This window comes from Pteropus vampyrus, unplaced genomic scaffold (assembly GCF_000151845.1).
Source record: "Pteropus vampyrus isolate Shadow unplaced genomic scaffold, Pvam_2.0 Scaffold7, whole genome shotgun sequence".
Lineage (NCBI taxonomy): Eukaryota > Metazoa > Chordata > Mammalia > Chiroptera > Pteropodidae > Pteropus > Pteropus vampyrus.
Genome location: NW_011888788.1, coordinates 869,813 through 885,501, shown reverse-complemented (window position 1 = coordinate 885,501; position 15,689 = coordinate 869,813). Strand labels below are relative to the sequence as shown.

General features: G+C 35.7%; 1 protein-coding gene and 2 pseudogenes across 6 annotated transcripts in view; 2 read left to right on the top strand and 1 right to left on the bottom strand.

Moving 5' to 3' along the window:
• The window catches only part of PTPRA (protein tyrosine phosphatase, receptor type A), a 114,793-nt gene that overhangs the window by 71,504 nt on the left and 27,600 nt on the right, over nucleotides 1-15,689 (bottom strand). The window contains exon 2 of one of the 6 annotated variants that reach the window (XM_023537072.1): nucleotides 6,984-7,062. The exons of 1 other annotated variant lie outside the window; for it this stretch is intronic. Coding sequence is in view for 3 of the 5 variants with exons in the window: in XM_023537063.1 (XP_023392831.1) it covers nucleotides 4,070-4,084 (15 nt within the window). In the remaining 2 variants the exon portion in view is untranslated. Of the gene's footprint in view, nucleotides 1-4,069; nucleotides 4,104-6,983; nucleotides 7,063-15,689 lie in introns of those variants that run through there. 4 more of the 6 variants (XM_023537075.1, XM_023537063.1, XM_023537055.1 and 1 more) reach the window with 4 other exon arrangements.
• LOC111746802 lies at nucleotides 8,513-8,627 on the top strand (annotated as a pseudogene).
• On the top strand, nucleotides 13,677-13,798 carry LOC111747019 (annotated as a pseudogene).

The window sequence follows — 15,689 nt, the reverse complement described above, 5'->3', positions numbered from 1 at the left end:
TAACTCTGCTGAAATCTGAATATAATATTATTCATATTCAATATAATTATATCCTTCTTCTTTTGAGTTTTCCCCAACCATTTAAAAATGTAAAACCCATTTCAAGCTCAAATGTCATACAAAAAAAAAAAAAAAGCAGTAGGCTGAATATGGGAGGCAGACCATAGTTTGCTAATCCCTAATTAGTTCTAGCTAATGGGATGAGAAAACAAAACAATTATTATGGAACCTTCTCCCCTCAAAAAATCTTATTTGCAGATGAAAAATTGTGTACTTACAAAAAAATACATAGGTAAAAAACTAATGTTCCTAAACTCATGTACATAATTTAAAGCTTAAATGGGGACTTCTAGTTCAGGATAAGATGCAAGATGCATATTCTACTCTATTCCTCTCATTAATTACAACACAAAAAAATCCAGACAAAATTCATGAAGCAACTGACAGAAGATTCTGAAAAGTAGCAAAAACATGGACTGGCTAAAGATCATGGGACATGAGGACTGACCCAGCAGGAAGTTTCCTATGTTTTGCTTGGTTTGACTTCTAGTATGTCTGGCTTGAGCTCTGGAGAGGCCCACAACCCAGAAACACCAATGACCACAGACAAAAAAATGCCAAGAAAAGTGTCCTTTCTCTAGACAAAGGACCAGGGGAAGTCTAGCAAGACAAACATTTTGACCGTACCTGTCCTACAGAAAAACAACAAAAAATGTGGTACCCTTCCCTCTTTTCACCAGGCACTGTGGCACAAAAACTGTGGGCAGAGTCTGTCTTCCAACCCTGCCCTGCATTAATGAGGCAGTACCTTCCCTCAACCCCCCAAGTTGTAGCTGTGGAGAGTGTGGGTGGAGCTTCGTGTTCCATCTCTACTCTGGAATAGCAAGGTGGAGTTACAATCCCAGCTCAACTACAGAGTTGAGAGGGAATTACAGTGAGGAGGAAGTTACAGAAATAAAATAAATCCTCTAAATATGCATACAAAATCCTAGACATACCTCTGAGTGACCCACGTGTAAAAGTGACCAGAAACAACATAGCAAACAGTTTTGGAACTGAACACTGGTCTGGAACAACACCCAGATTTCAGGTTGGCCTCTTGGTAGCATACAAGTAGGGCAGACCAAAATAGCACAGAAAGACTTTGAAAACTTAACTGACTTTTGAACTATAGCCAACAAAAGTGAGCCAGGATGTGTGCTCTAAACCTAGACAGGTGGACTGCCTGTTAAATATAAACATTTAAATAGGAACCAGAATACTCAAAATGTCTAGGATGTGATCCAAAATTACTTATCATACAAGGAACCATAAACATCTCAACTACAATGAAGAAAAGGCAATTAATAGATACAAATGCAAAGACAGAGATGTTAGAATTATTTGAAAAGGATTTTAAAGCAGTTTTTATCAAAATTACCCAACAAGAAATTTTATATACTCAGAAGATATAAAAAACAGAAGACATAAAGAGTATCAAATGGAAATTTTAGAACTGAAAAATACAGTAGCTGAAATTGAAAAAAAAAAATCACTAGATGAGCTCTAAAACAAAATGGAAAGGAGAAGAAACAATCAATGACCTTAAAAACAGATCAACAGAAAACGTCCAATCTGTACAACAGATAAAGAAGAGATTAAAAAGAAATAAACAGAGCCTCTGAGTCCTGTGGGTCAATAATAAAGATCTAATATTTCTTCCACCAGAGTCCTAAGAATGACAGGGGAAAAAAATGCAGAGATAAAAAAATAATTGAAGAAATATGGCTGAAAATTTCTCAAATTTAGTTAAAGATATAAATCTTTGAACCACTAAAAAAAAACAAAACTAAAGACCAAGTCCCAAAAGCTGTTAGAAATGATACATTACTTCCAGAAGAACAATTCAAAGAATATTTTTCATCAGGAACTATGGAAGCTGCAAGGAAGTACACAGTATTTTTCAAATGCTGAAAGAAAGGATCACGTCAAAATTCTATATAGAGTAAACATATCCTTTAGGAATGAAAGTGAAAAAAAAAAAAAAAAACAATGGCAGATGAAAGAAACTAAAAAAGTGTCAGCAGCAGGCCAGCTCTGAAAGAATGGCTAAAAGAATTACTAAAGAAGGAAGTAAATGATAACAGAAAGAAATCTCTAATATCAGGAATATGGAGCAGTGGAAAGGGGGTATACACACAAGTATATATAAATGTTATACATGTATAGCATACATAAACACACATACAGTAATGAAATAATCCTCCTTGAGTTTTAAGAATTATGTTTGATGGTTGAAAGTAAAAAAGTATTGCCTTGTGGTTCTCGATATATAGAGGTAATATTTAAGATAACGGCATAATAAAGGGGAGAAGGTAAAAGGACCTAAAAGGTGGTAAGGTTTTATCTTCCAATTAAAGTGGTAAAAAGTTGATATTAGTAGTCTGCAATAAGTGTTATGTACATATATTGTAATCCCTAGAGGAATCACATAAAAAATTATACAGAGATATGCTCAAAACACTATAGATAAACCAAAATGGAATACTAGAAAATGTTCAAGCAACCCATAGGAAAACAAGAAATTGGTTGCATTTTTATACATCAATAACAAACTATCAGAAAGAGAAATTAAGAAAACAGTCCTATTTATATTTGTATTTAAAAAATAAAATACTTAAGAATAAATTTAACCAAGAAGGTAAAAGACTTATACTTGGAAAATTAAATGACATTGAAGAAAGAAATTTAAGAAGATACAAATAGAAGCATATACTATATTCATATTTAGAAAAAATTAACATCATTAAAAGGTCCATACTACCCAAAGCAAACTATAGTTTCAAATCAATCTCTATCAAAATACCAATGGCATTTTTCACAGAACTAGAACAAATAATCTGAAATTTTATATGTAACTGCAAAAGACCCTGAACAGCAACAATAATCTTGAGAAAGAAGAACGAAGTTGGAAGTATCATGGTACCTGATATCAAACTACACTACAAGGCTACAGTAAATAAAACAGCATGGTACTGGCATAAAAACAGCATGGTACTGGCATAAACACAGATCAACAGAATAGAACAGAGAGCCCAAAATAAATCCATGCCTATGGTCAATTAATCTATGACAAGCGAGGCAAGAATATACAGTCTCTTCAATAAATGGTGTTGGGAAAACTGGATCGATACATGCAAAACAAACAAACAAACAAAAAAAACCCCCACATTCTTAAACCATATACAAGAATAAATTCAAAATAGATTAAAGACTTAAATGTAAGACCCTAAACCATCAAATTCCTAGAGGAAAACAAAGGCAATAAACTCTTTGACATTGTTCTTAGTAATTTTTTTTTTAATATATCTCCTCGGACAAGAGAAACAAAAGAAAAAATAAACAAATGGAACTACATTAAATTAAAAGTTTTTGCATAGCAAAGGAAACCACCAATAAAACGAAAAAGACAACCTACTGTATGAGAGAAAGTATTTGCCAATGATACATCTGATAAAGTGTTAATAACCAAAATTTATAAAGAACTCATACAACTTAACACCAAAAATCCCAAACAATCCAATTCAAAAATGAGCAGAGGACCTGAATAGACATTTCTCTGAAGAGGATACAGATGGCCAAAAGACATATGAAAAGATGCTCAACGTCACTAATCAGAGAAATGCAAAATAAAACCACAATGAGATAACACATCATACCTGTCAGAATCAATAAATCCACAAACAAAAAGTGTTGGTGAGGATGTGAAGAAAAGGGAACCCTTGTGCACTGTTGGTGGGATTGCAAATGAGTTCCACAGCCACTATGGAAAACAGTAAGGAGATTCCTCAAAAAACTGAACAGAACCATCTTATGACCCAGCAATTCCACTTCTGGGTATTCATCCAAATAATCCAAAACACTAATTACAAAAGATATATGCTCCCTATGTTCACTGTAGCATTATTTAAAATAGCCAAGATATGGAAGCAACCTAAGTATCCATCAATATACAACTGGATAAAGAAGAGGTGGGGTAAATAAATGCAATAAAATATTACTTGGCCAGTAAAAAAGAATGAAATCTTACCATTTGCGACAACATGAATGGACCAAGAGGGCATTATGTTAAATGAAATAAGTCAGAGAAAGACAAATACCAAAATACCATATGATTTCACTTATATGTAGAATCTGTAAAAGAAAAAAAATGAACAAACAAAACAGAAACAGATACAGAAAACAAACTGATGGTTGCCAGATGAGAGGGGACTTAGGGGCTGGGTGAAAAAGATGAAGGGATTAAGAAGTACAAATTAGCACTTACAAAATAGTCACTGGGATGTAAAGTACAGCATAAAGTACAGTATGGTACCAGGTAGGTACTAGACTTATCAGGGCAGTCACTTTGTAAATTATATAAATGTCTAAGCACTTATGCTACATATCTGAAACTAATATAATACTGAATATCAACTATAATTGGGAAAAAAAGACCTAACTATGTGCTGTCTACAAGAAATTTACTTCAAACGTAACATAACGATATAGGTAGGTTAAAAATAAATGGATTCAGTGTTTCAGAGGGAGGGATGGAGGGATGAATAAATGGAGCAGAAAGGATTTTTTGGGTAGTGAAACTATTCTGTATGATACTGTAATGGATATACATCATTATATATTTGTCAAAATCCATAAAATGTACAATACAAAGAATGGACCCAAACATAAACTATAGACTTTAGTTAATAATAATGTATTAATACTAGTTCATTGTTGATTGTTAACAAATCTACCACATTAATGCAAAATGTTAATAATAGGAAAAATAGGGGAGGGGAGGTTTATAGAAAGTGGGTATACAGGAGCTCTGCACTTTCCCCTCAATTTTTCTGTAAAACAAAAACTGCTTAAAATTTTTCTACTAATTTTTTTCAAATGGAGGCAGGAAGACAGACCAAGCAAATACTAATCAAAAGAAAGTTCAAGTAGCTATATTAATGTCAGATAAAGTATTATTCACAGTGAGGAAAATTATAAGGAACAAAGAGAAATAACACATAATGATAAAAGGGCCAATTCACCAAGATGACATAAAAATTCTAAATGGGTGTGCACCAAAGAACAGAGCTTCCAAATACATGAAGCAAAAACTGGCAGAACTGAAAAGAGAGACAGATAAATAAAAAATTGTAGTTTGGGAGTTCAACACTCTTTCCCAATAACTGAAAAAACCACTAGATGGAAAATCAGCAAGGATACAGATGAAATGAACAACAGCATCAACCAACAAATCTAATTAATGTTTGTAGGACACTCCATCCAACAACAGATTAGACATTTTTTTTCAAGCTCCATAGAACGTTCTCCAAGATAGACCATATCTTGATTCATAAGACAAACCTTCACAACTTTACAAAAGAAGGAATATTAGTATAGATCAGCGGTTCCCAACAATCTAATGCCTGATGATCTGAGGTGGAGCTGAGGCAGTGATGCTAGCATTGGGGAGCAGCTACAAATACAGATGAAGCTTTGCTCACTTCCTGCTGTGCGGCCCAGTTCCTAACAGCCCATGGACCAGTACCAGTCCGCGGCCCGAGGCCGAGGACCCCTGCTATAGACGGTATAGACATTAAAAGGATTAGGGAATACCATGAACAACTCCACACACAGAATTCCAACAACTTAAGATAAAATGGACCGATCCTTGAAAAATCACAAAATTCCAAAACTCCTACAGCTATTAAAGAAATGCTCAGTTTCTGAAAATAAATCTTCAGGCCCAGATGGCTTTGCTGGCAAATCCCACTAAACATTCAAAGACTAAAATAACACCAATTCTACAAAATCTCCTCCACATATATAGAAGAGGAAGGAACACTTCCCAACTCTTATTTTTATACCAGCATTATCCTGATAACAAAACCAGACAGCAAACAAAAAGAAAACTACAGACCAATTTCCCACATGAAGAAACAAACAGAAATCCTCGACAAGGTATTACCAAGTCAAATGCATCAATATATAAAAAGAATAATACACCATGACCAAGTGAGGTTTATTCCAGGAATGCAAGGCTGGTTCAATTTTTTAAAAAAATTCAATGTGAATCACTGATTGAAAAAAAAAAAACACATGATCCTATCAATTGATGCAGAAAAAGAATTTGACACAATCCAACGCCCATTCATGAGAATAACTCTCAACAAAGTAGGAACAGAAGGAATCTTCCCCTACCTGATGAAAGGCACCTTAAAAAAAAATAAACAAACAAAACAAAACAAAACAAAACAAAAAAACTAGTCTGATTACTTTCCTCCTAAAATCACAAACAAGGCCAGGATATCCATTCTCACCACTTCTATTCAACATAGTACCATAAGCCCCTGCCAGTGCAATAAGGCAAGAAAAGGAAATTAAAATTTCCATAGATTGGAAAGGACTAAAACTGTCCCAGTTTTGTAGCGGACATGGTAATCTATACAGAAAATCCCAAGGAATCTACCAAAAACTCTTGAAAAAAAAAATCACCATGACCACCAACAAAAACCTCCTGAAGCTAGTAAATTTAGCACCGTCACAGGACATAAGGTCAACACAGAAAAATCAATGTTTCTATATAGTAGGAAACACTAACTAAAAAAACAGACTAACTGAAAAACAAACTTAAAAACATACCATTTACAATCACTCCCCAAAAAGGGGAAATGCACAGGTATAAATCTAAGAAAATATGTTAGAAACTACATGTTGAAAACTGCAAAACACGAATGATCAAATTAGACCTAAATGAATGAAAAAACATGTTGTATTCGTGTTTTGGGATGAGAGCCAACATCTCAAAGGACGATAATTATAATGTTTTTAACCACAAAAAAATAAGCTACTCTTACAGCTTGGAAATAAAATTCAATGAGAGAGAACTTGATTTTAGCTTTATTTTGTGAGGACACTAACTTGGGTGGCAAAAAACTCCTCGCAGCTGTTTTTATTTCTCTTACCTTAGTTATCTGAACTGCATCATCAATCCCCACTCATTGGAATTCCATAAATACCTTTTCTTAGTTGTGCCACCTGCAACTAAAGAAGAAAACCTTTAGAAAGATAAAACTGCCCTATTTAAACACATGGATTGTTCCCGGGGAGAGCAGTACACTCTAATAAGATGTTTTATAGAGCTATGTTGAACATTCCAGAAGCCACAGAACAAGGCTCCATCTTAAATAATCAGTTCAAATCATTGATGAGGTCATGAGAACAGGATTCAATGAGAAATTTAGTCTTTCCAGTGGAGGCAAAATGGAGCACTCCTCCATTACTCTAAAACTTGGACTATTCTACTGCAAAACTGTTTATGTACCAGGGGACGTTTGGCAACATCTAAGGATAGTTTATACTATCTCACGAGTAATATAACAAAGAATTATCCTCAAATGCCAAGGTTGAAAAACTCTGCAATGGTCAAAGACCATTAGCTAAGAGACCCAGGCCAAATTCATTAACCTCTTTTTAAGCCTCAGTTTTTTTCTCTTGAAGAAATAGTAGTCTGAATTAAAAGTTCTCTCCCATTCTAATTCTCAAGGTACTAAAATAATCATATTTATATTGAAATACCTAATTTTTAAGCATATGCAATGAGCCAGACATCATACTAAGTGTTTTAAGTATTTTACCTCATTGAACCCTCAAAATAGCCCTATAAGATAGATGCTGTCATTATTCTCATTATTCAGATGAATAACCTAATGCACACAGACTTGTCTATGGTCACAAAATGATAAACAGCAGAGCCAGGAGCTGAATCTGGCCAATTTGATTGTGGAGCGCTCATTCTTGTCATTATCTTCACTCACCCCTCTGGACATTTGGACAGAGAATTAAGAATCACATCCCTTAATTCAAAGCCCACTAAACATCATACAAGACTGTAGATCCGAAACAGAGAATAGACACCATTTTTTGGATATAAAGTAACCAAGAGTTGGTAAACAAGATCCAAAGTTTTTAAGTACCTGGTGCCACAGGCTGCTCATACTTTGCACTGACGCTGTAAAAGATAACCACTTGGAACATAAAGGGCCTTCAGAATATTCACACACTCCAATCTATTTTACTTCTGGAAATCTAGTCAAAGAAAATAATCCTAAATATAGTGAAGAACTTCATACAAAGACATTCATTGACTGCCCAATGACTGGGCAATGTAGTGGTCTAAGGCCCTAACGTTTTCATCTGGTGAAATGCTCCTCTATTGGGCAATCTGGGCTGACAGAGACTTTGTCAGGTGTGCACTGTAGTCTGGTGGCTTCTCATACTCAATCCTACTCTTCTCCTTTTTCCCTCACAGGCATTACTCCCCAGTGTAAATTAAAAAAAAAAAATCCAAACCTATAGAAAAACTTTATGTGAGTTTATTTGAGCCAAATCTAAAGACATACCCAGAAGCAAGATCCCAATGGATTCAGAAAATGCTCTGGAGATTGACAGTTTGGCAGTTCTTCTTACACGTTTATAATCAAAGGAGAAAACGGTCTACAGCCATATCCTGAATGTGCCTGATTTCGTCTGATCTCGGAAGCTAAGCAGGGTCAGGCCTGGTTAGTACTTGGATGGGAGATCACCTAGGAACCCAGGTGTTGTAGGTGTTAAAAAAAAAAAAAAGAGAAAACGTAAAGAAGGTTCTATGAAATTCATTGGTGGCAGATTATGTAAACTGGAAAAAGCAAAGCGAGGAAATCCCAAGAACTGAATAAAAAGTAAAATTAAGAGATACATACTTCTTTTACATTGATGGGTACAAGATAGTTAACATTTAATATTTAACATTTATAGTAAATAAAGATGGTATGCAGGCAACAAGATAATGAGGAATTTCATGGTTTTGTGCTCTGGTGCCAGGTTGTACTTTCTGTGGAGTCTGCAAAGAAAATTACTCTGACATTTCAAAGGTATGTTATCTTAGATGTATAAGAACAATGGATAGGGCTTGCTTAAGATAAAGACTCACCTTTGCTGAAGAAGCTATAGGTGTAGGACATGACTACCCACCATGACCTTCCCAGTTAGGAATTTATGATCTGACCATCCTGTGTGGTTACTTTCAGTTGCTGAGCTTGTCAGGACTGCCATGTGGCCTCCTGAGCTTGCCAGGTCTGCAGCCCCTTTTATATTTGTACCAATAAGCCCTTAGCCCTCCTACTCCATCTCAATCTGCTTCCTGGAGAACCCAATTAGCACATATATTAAGTGTTATTTACATTGATGAAGAAACAAAAACCACTGGGGGGGGAAAAAAAACTCCCAATAAATAAATCAAAATGTTAACGGTGCGATCTCTGTACCATCCAAGTATTCCTTAACTACCATATATTATTTAAACATAAAAAGAAAAAAATTAAAGGAAGACTTTATGTGAGATTTTGCTCCTGAAGAAATATTCTTATGGCAGGAAAAATTGGTACATTTTGTAAACAACGTGCCCAAATTCACCAAGGGGTAAATCATAACCAACCTACTGGAGTTCCTCAAAAAAAGCACATGTCTAGGTACTAAGGAACTAAAAGATCAGGCAGATTTTACAGACATTTCATAAGCTCAGTTTCCTGATTTTTTTAAATCAAATTTGCACTAGTTTAAATTAAGACTTTTGGAAGAGACTATGAAGCCTGTTCAGTTCACCCTCTTGTTCTCACAGATGAGATCAAGGCCCCAGACAAGATGACAGTGACTGGGTGAGCAAAGAACAGTTGTTGGCCTTGTTTCTCAATACCTAGGTCCATTTCTCTTTCTGGCTATACTGGTAATGTATCTAAATATAGGAAGCACATTAAACAAACAATTCCAAAAAGACAAAAATGTTAATATTGTTCCAAGAACTATTCAAAATCTAGCTCTTTTCCTCTTTCTATAAAAACTGAATGGTGGCATCTGATAACTAATTCCAGGCAGTTTCCTTACTGACAGTTGACTCCTTCAGCAAATAAATAGGCTCAAAGCTTTATCACCTTAAAATACCCTCTTGAACAAACTACATCTCCAGTGCCTCCTCATTCCAGCTATCACTCCCCGCCCCTGTCCCCCACTCCTCCCCACTTTCCATTGTTGCAGAGAAGTTGCAAAAGTCAGACCAGCGCCAAAGGGAGCAGCACTCAGAGAAGTGGAGAACTCAGGTTTATTACGCCTGGCAGTCCCTAGCGCTCTGAAGATCTGGGGAGCTCAGTTGCAACATTCCTTATATAGAACTTATTTGGCATGGGCTGATTGTTAATTTGTCCTTAGACAATTACAAAGCAAGGGAGTTGCAAAGCTTGGGAGTTGCTAACGGGTACAAGCAGTTACATTTGTTGCTGGGACAGAACAAGCAAAAGAGAAGATGGGTCTTTAGTTAATTTCGAGAACGGACTATGCAGCAAGCATACCTACAGAAGCAAAACAAAGAGGTGATTAGCCTTTTGAGTGAAAATTCCTCTTCACCATCTTTTCAATAGTTCACCCATAAATGTCTCTCCTCCCCTACCTTAAAGCCTTTGATAATTCCTCTTACTTGGGTCTCCACATTGATGAAGAATTGTTTTTGATAGAGTCAACAGTGATTTCTAAAGGAAAGTTCTCAATCCTCAGTCCTCACGCTACCAAACTGCAGGATCTGACCACTCCCCCAATTCTTATCATCACTCAATCAGCATTTCTTCTCAATAGATCTAGAATTGCTCCTGCAATATTGGTGTTCCTCAAGGTACTGACCTTATGCTATACCAGTAGTCCCAAAGCTGGCTGCATATTAGAATCAGCTGGGGAGTTTTAAAAAAGTCCTCCTGCTCAAACCAGCCAGGGGAAGGGGAGTTGGGTTGGCAGGGAGTGTCCAGGCAGTATCTGGGTTTGTTTGTTTCTTTATTGATAAGTACCCCCAAGTGATTCCAATGTACAGCCAGAGCTGAGAACCACTTCTCCATACAACTCTTCTGGATCTCAAAATTTCCCCCATCTATCTCCAGCCTCAGTTCTCTTCAGAACTCCAGATCTATGAATGCCCTTGCCTTCTAGACCTGCATATTTCACAAGTGCCTCTGATTCAAATAACCAACACTCATAGAAAGATGTTATTTTATCCTATATCTGTTCCTCCTTAATTGCTTATCTCAGTGGATAAAAATGAACCATCTACTTCAGGAGTCAGCAAACTTTTTCTGTAAAGAGCCTCACAGTAAATATTTGGCTTCGCAGGTAATACAGCCTCTGTTACAGTTACCTAGCTCTGCTTTTGTAGCACAAAAGCAGCCACAGACAAGTTTAAGCATAGATTTGTCCAATAAAACTATGAAATTATAAAAAATTTGAATTTTATATTATTTCCATGTCACAAAATATTCTTTTGATTATTTTCAACCATTTAAAAATGTAAAAACAACTCTTAGTTTGTGAGCTGTGCAAAACTGTCAGCAGGTCACAGTTTGCCAACTCTGGTCTATCCCCTTGCCCAAGCCAGAAATCCTAAATGTCCCAATCCCTTCCTCTCTCTTATTCATCAGAGTCAATCATGATCTCTGGCGAAGTACTTGTCACAAACTACTGCAATTGTTTATGGCCTTCCTCAACTGAGTAAGATCCTTGAGGGTAAGAACTACATCTTAATAATATCCATAGAGACTAGGAGAATCTCTAGAACATACACTGTAAGCAATCTATAAAAGGGCTTTTCTTCCTTTAAGCCTTTCCCTTAGTCTAAAACACAGAGAAAATTGCACCACCATGAAAGTTAATGGTATCTCTACTAATTTGACTCTTTATTGTAAGACATCTGTTTCTTTTTGGTTTAGCTCATTCTTGAACCTGATCGTAGGTTTAAAGAGGAAAAAACAACAACAGCAAATTTTAAAATTAATTAAATAAAAGATCAGGCAAACATATACCTTGTTAAGTACAAATAATAATGTTCACTACTATTCAATGCTTTAATAAGTACTTCGTTTATGTTTTATGGGTGCTTTTTCTGCTTTTCAAGGCCAATGAATATTGCTTGGATCTTTGGAACAATCAACTTGGTCAAATCTTGGAAGATGCCAACAGAATGGCCATTTACCAATTAGAGATAACCAGACACATCAAAAAGGAGCAGCTCATCAAGGATCAGGATAATACCCACTTATGTGCTTATTATGTGTCAGGCATTGTGTCAAACTGTATAATGTATATTATTTAACATCTTTAAAACAAGCACAGCAAATAGATGCTTTTGCAGATAAACTATGGCACAGAGTAGTTAGATAACTTGTCCACAGTTAAACAACTGGTAGGTGTCTAGATTGAGACTCAAACCCAGGTATTATAAAATCTATGCTCTCACTCCTGGTTAAAAAGGGCCTATTAACAATGTACATCAATATGTCACATGAGGAAAACGGCTTCCCTCAAGAAGGAGCTAAATGGAAAGACCTGTTTGAAATTTATCACAATTGTCAAACAATTATAAAACTTATAAGTATGGTACAATGTACACCGCCAGTGATACTTTCTAATCACTCTCTGATTGAATGAATAAAACAAACTGGGAAGAGTAATTTCTTGATATAGCAGAAACTCCTACACCAAAGATAAGAAATAAAATCTTGTGGCAAATTAGAGACACTGCCATGGTTCCATTTTCTACTGTTAATAGAACCATTGCCAGGAAGTCTCATGCTTACTATAGCAACCACTAGTCTTGCTATTCACCAAGTTTCTGCCTTTTTGCTTCCTGAGGAAGCAGACAGGAAAATCACGCTCCTGATCTCTCTTTTTAAAGAGGACCTGCCATTTAAAAATGGAAATAAATATGTAAAAAGTAATTTTATACTTTGGCTGATACCCAATATTTCTGTATATTAAACTCGATCTTTAAAGCACAATCTTATCTTTTTTATCTTGCAATACAGTAATCTAGAAAATCTACTACAATCTAGAAATGTTGAATACATGCTAACATCCTCTGAAAGCTTGGTTAAGTTCTCAAGAAAGAAAAAAATGCCAGTGGCACGAAACAAAGAGTGAACTAAAAGCCAGAGCTGCAAGGATGTGCTGACCTCTGTATTGGCCCCAGAAGCATTTGTTAAGACATTTCAGTAACCAAGGGAAGTGAAGGAAAGGAGACAGAAAGCAGGAGAAAAGTAGAAAAGGCCCTTGAGAAAGGTGGGGTGTTGGATCCAAGACCTCTTGAAAAGTTGTGGCCCTCAAAGACCTATGCTCTCAATAAAAAAAAGACAAAGGGAAAAAAATCCACCTTCACGAATAAGACCAGAAAGCTTGTCTGCCTCAGTTTGCGCTGTGGGTAAGGGGAGGAAAAGTCTCCCCTTGAGAATATGAAACCATAAAAATATGCTTCGTATGGATTTGAGTCCTAAATTTACTCTATCTTATGATGCAGGACCTCCCCTCCATGAAAAATTAACAAAATTGGTCCATGCCAGTGAAACCCCTAGACGTCTCTAGTAGAAACAAAAGTAAAACCACTGTGGAAAGGCAAACCCTCGACACAAAATGCATAAGATTCATAAAAACTATAAAATAAGTGTGTTTAACAATGATTAAAGATAAAAGCATTGAAACCATAAGGAAGGCATATAACACTTTTTTGAAAAATAAAATAAAATAAAATAAAATAAACAGAAATAAATGGAATTTCCAGAGTAAAAACACAGTCACTGAAATAAAAAATTCTAGTCTACGGCCATGCCACCCTGAACGTGCCCTATCTCGTCTGATCTTGGAAGCTACTAAGCAGGGTCGGGCCTGATTAGTACTTGGATGGGAGATCACTTAGGAATACCAGGTGCTGTAGGCGTTAAAAAAAATTCTATAGATGGGTTAACCACTAAAGAAGACACAGCTGAATAGAGAATTCGTTTCTGGAAAATATATCAGAAGACTTTATCCAAAACACTGCACAGAGAAATAAAGAAACAATCCTGGATCTAGAAAAATAACTGCAGAACTAAAAGATATAAAGTTGACTGTAAAATTTACATAGAAGTGATAAGAACTTAGAATAGCCAAAACAATTTTGATAAACAAAATTGGAAGACTACCTGACAGTGAACAAGACAGTATGCTAAAGGTATAAGGACAGACATATAAACCTAGAGAACAGATTGAAGAGTCCAGAAATAGAACCATACATATGTGATCAATTGATCTTCCACAAAAATACCAAGGCAATTCAATGAGAACACAGAACAGTCTTTTCCACAAATAGTGCTAGAAACTAGATACCCATATGGAAAAAAATGAGCTTTGACTCTCAGCCTCATGCAATATACAAACATCAATCTGAAAAGATATCAGACCTAGACCTAAATATAAAACCTAAAAGCATAAGAAAACTTCACAATTTTGAGACAGTGTATTAATTTTATATTACTGCATAACAAATTAACACAGAGTTAGAGGTCGGAAGCCCAAGCAAAGGGTGGCTGGATTTTCTGCGCAGGGGTCTCACAAAGATAAACTCAAGATGTCTGCCAGATTGTGTTCTTATCTGGCACTCAGGACCCTCTTCCAAGTACACATGGTTCCAGCAAAATTCAGTTTCTTGCACTTATATGACTAAAGTCCCTGTTTCTTTGCTATTTCTTATGGCTAGAGGCCATCTACAATACTTGCCATATGGACCCCTCCTCATCTTCAAAGCCAGCGATAGAAAAAATATCCTTCTTGTTTAATCCTCATGTTTCAAATTCTTTGACTTCTCCTGGCTCTGATTTATGGACCCAGATTTTGAGGGTTCCTGTGTTTTGGTCAGGCCTATCTGCATAACCTCCCTTTTGATTGACTCAAAATCAACTGATTAGTAACTTAATTATGCCTTTAATATCCCTTTTGCTATGTAATGTAACATAATCACTGAAGTAAAATCTCATCACATTCACAGGTCCTGCCCATACTCACAGGAGAAACAATTATATGAGTGTAGGTCATCAGGGGCGATCTCAGAATTCTACCTACTATAAAGACTTCTTAGACTGGACACAAAAAACATGAACTTTTTTTTTTAAATGACTAATTTGGACTTTTATCAAAATTAAAATTTTCTGTTCCTTGAGAGATCATTAAAAAACAAAAAACCAAACCACAAGTTGGGAGAGAACAATTGTAATACACATACATGATTAATGTATTATATCCAGAATATATAAAGAACTCTTACAACTCAAGCATAAGACAATATTAACAAATAATAATCCAAAAAAAAAGAGGCAAAGGATTTAAGATGACACATCACAAAAGCAAATATACAAATGGTCAATAAACACATAAACAGATGCTCACCATATTAGCCATTAGGAAAATGCAAATAAAAACCGCAATGATATATCATCACAAACCCATTACCCAATGGCTAAAAAGTAAACGGCTGATAATACTAAGTGTTGGAGAGGATATGGAGGAACTGAAACTCCTGCACAGTGCTGACGTAAACGTAAAGTGTAAATCCATGGAAAACAGTTTGGCAGGTTATTATGAAGTTAAATATATACTTAAACCATAAAATCCCAGCAATTCCACTCCTAAGATTTACCCCAAAGAAATAAAAACATCTATTCAAACGAAACATCTGTACATACATGTTCCTAGCAGCTTCAATTCATAAAGGAATCATACTAAAAACAACCTAAATGCTTATTTAATATATGGAAGACAAACTACTGGGCTCTCCATATTCAACTAACTGCGGA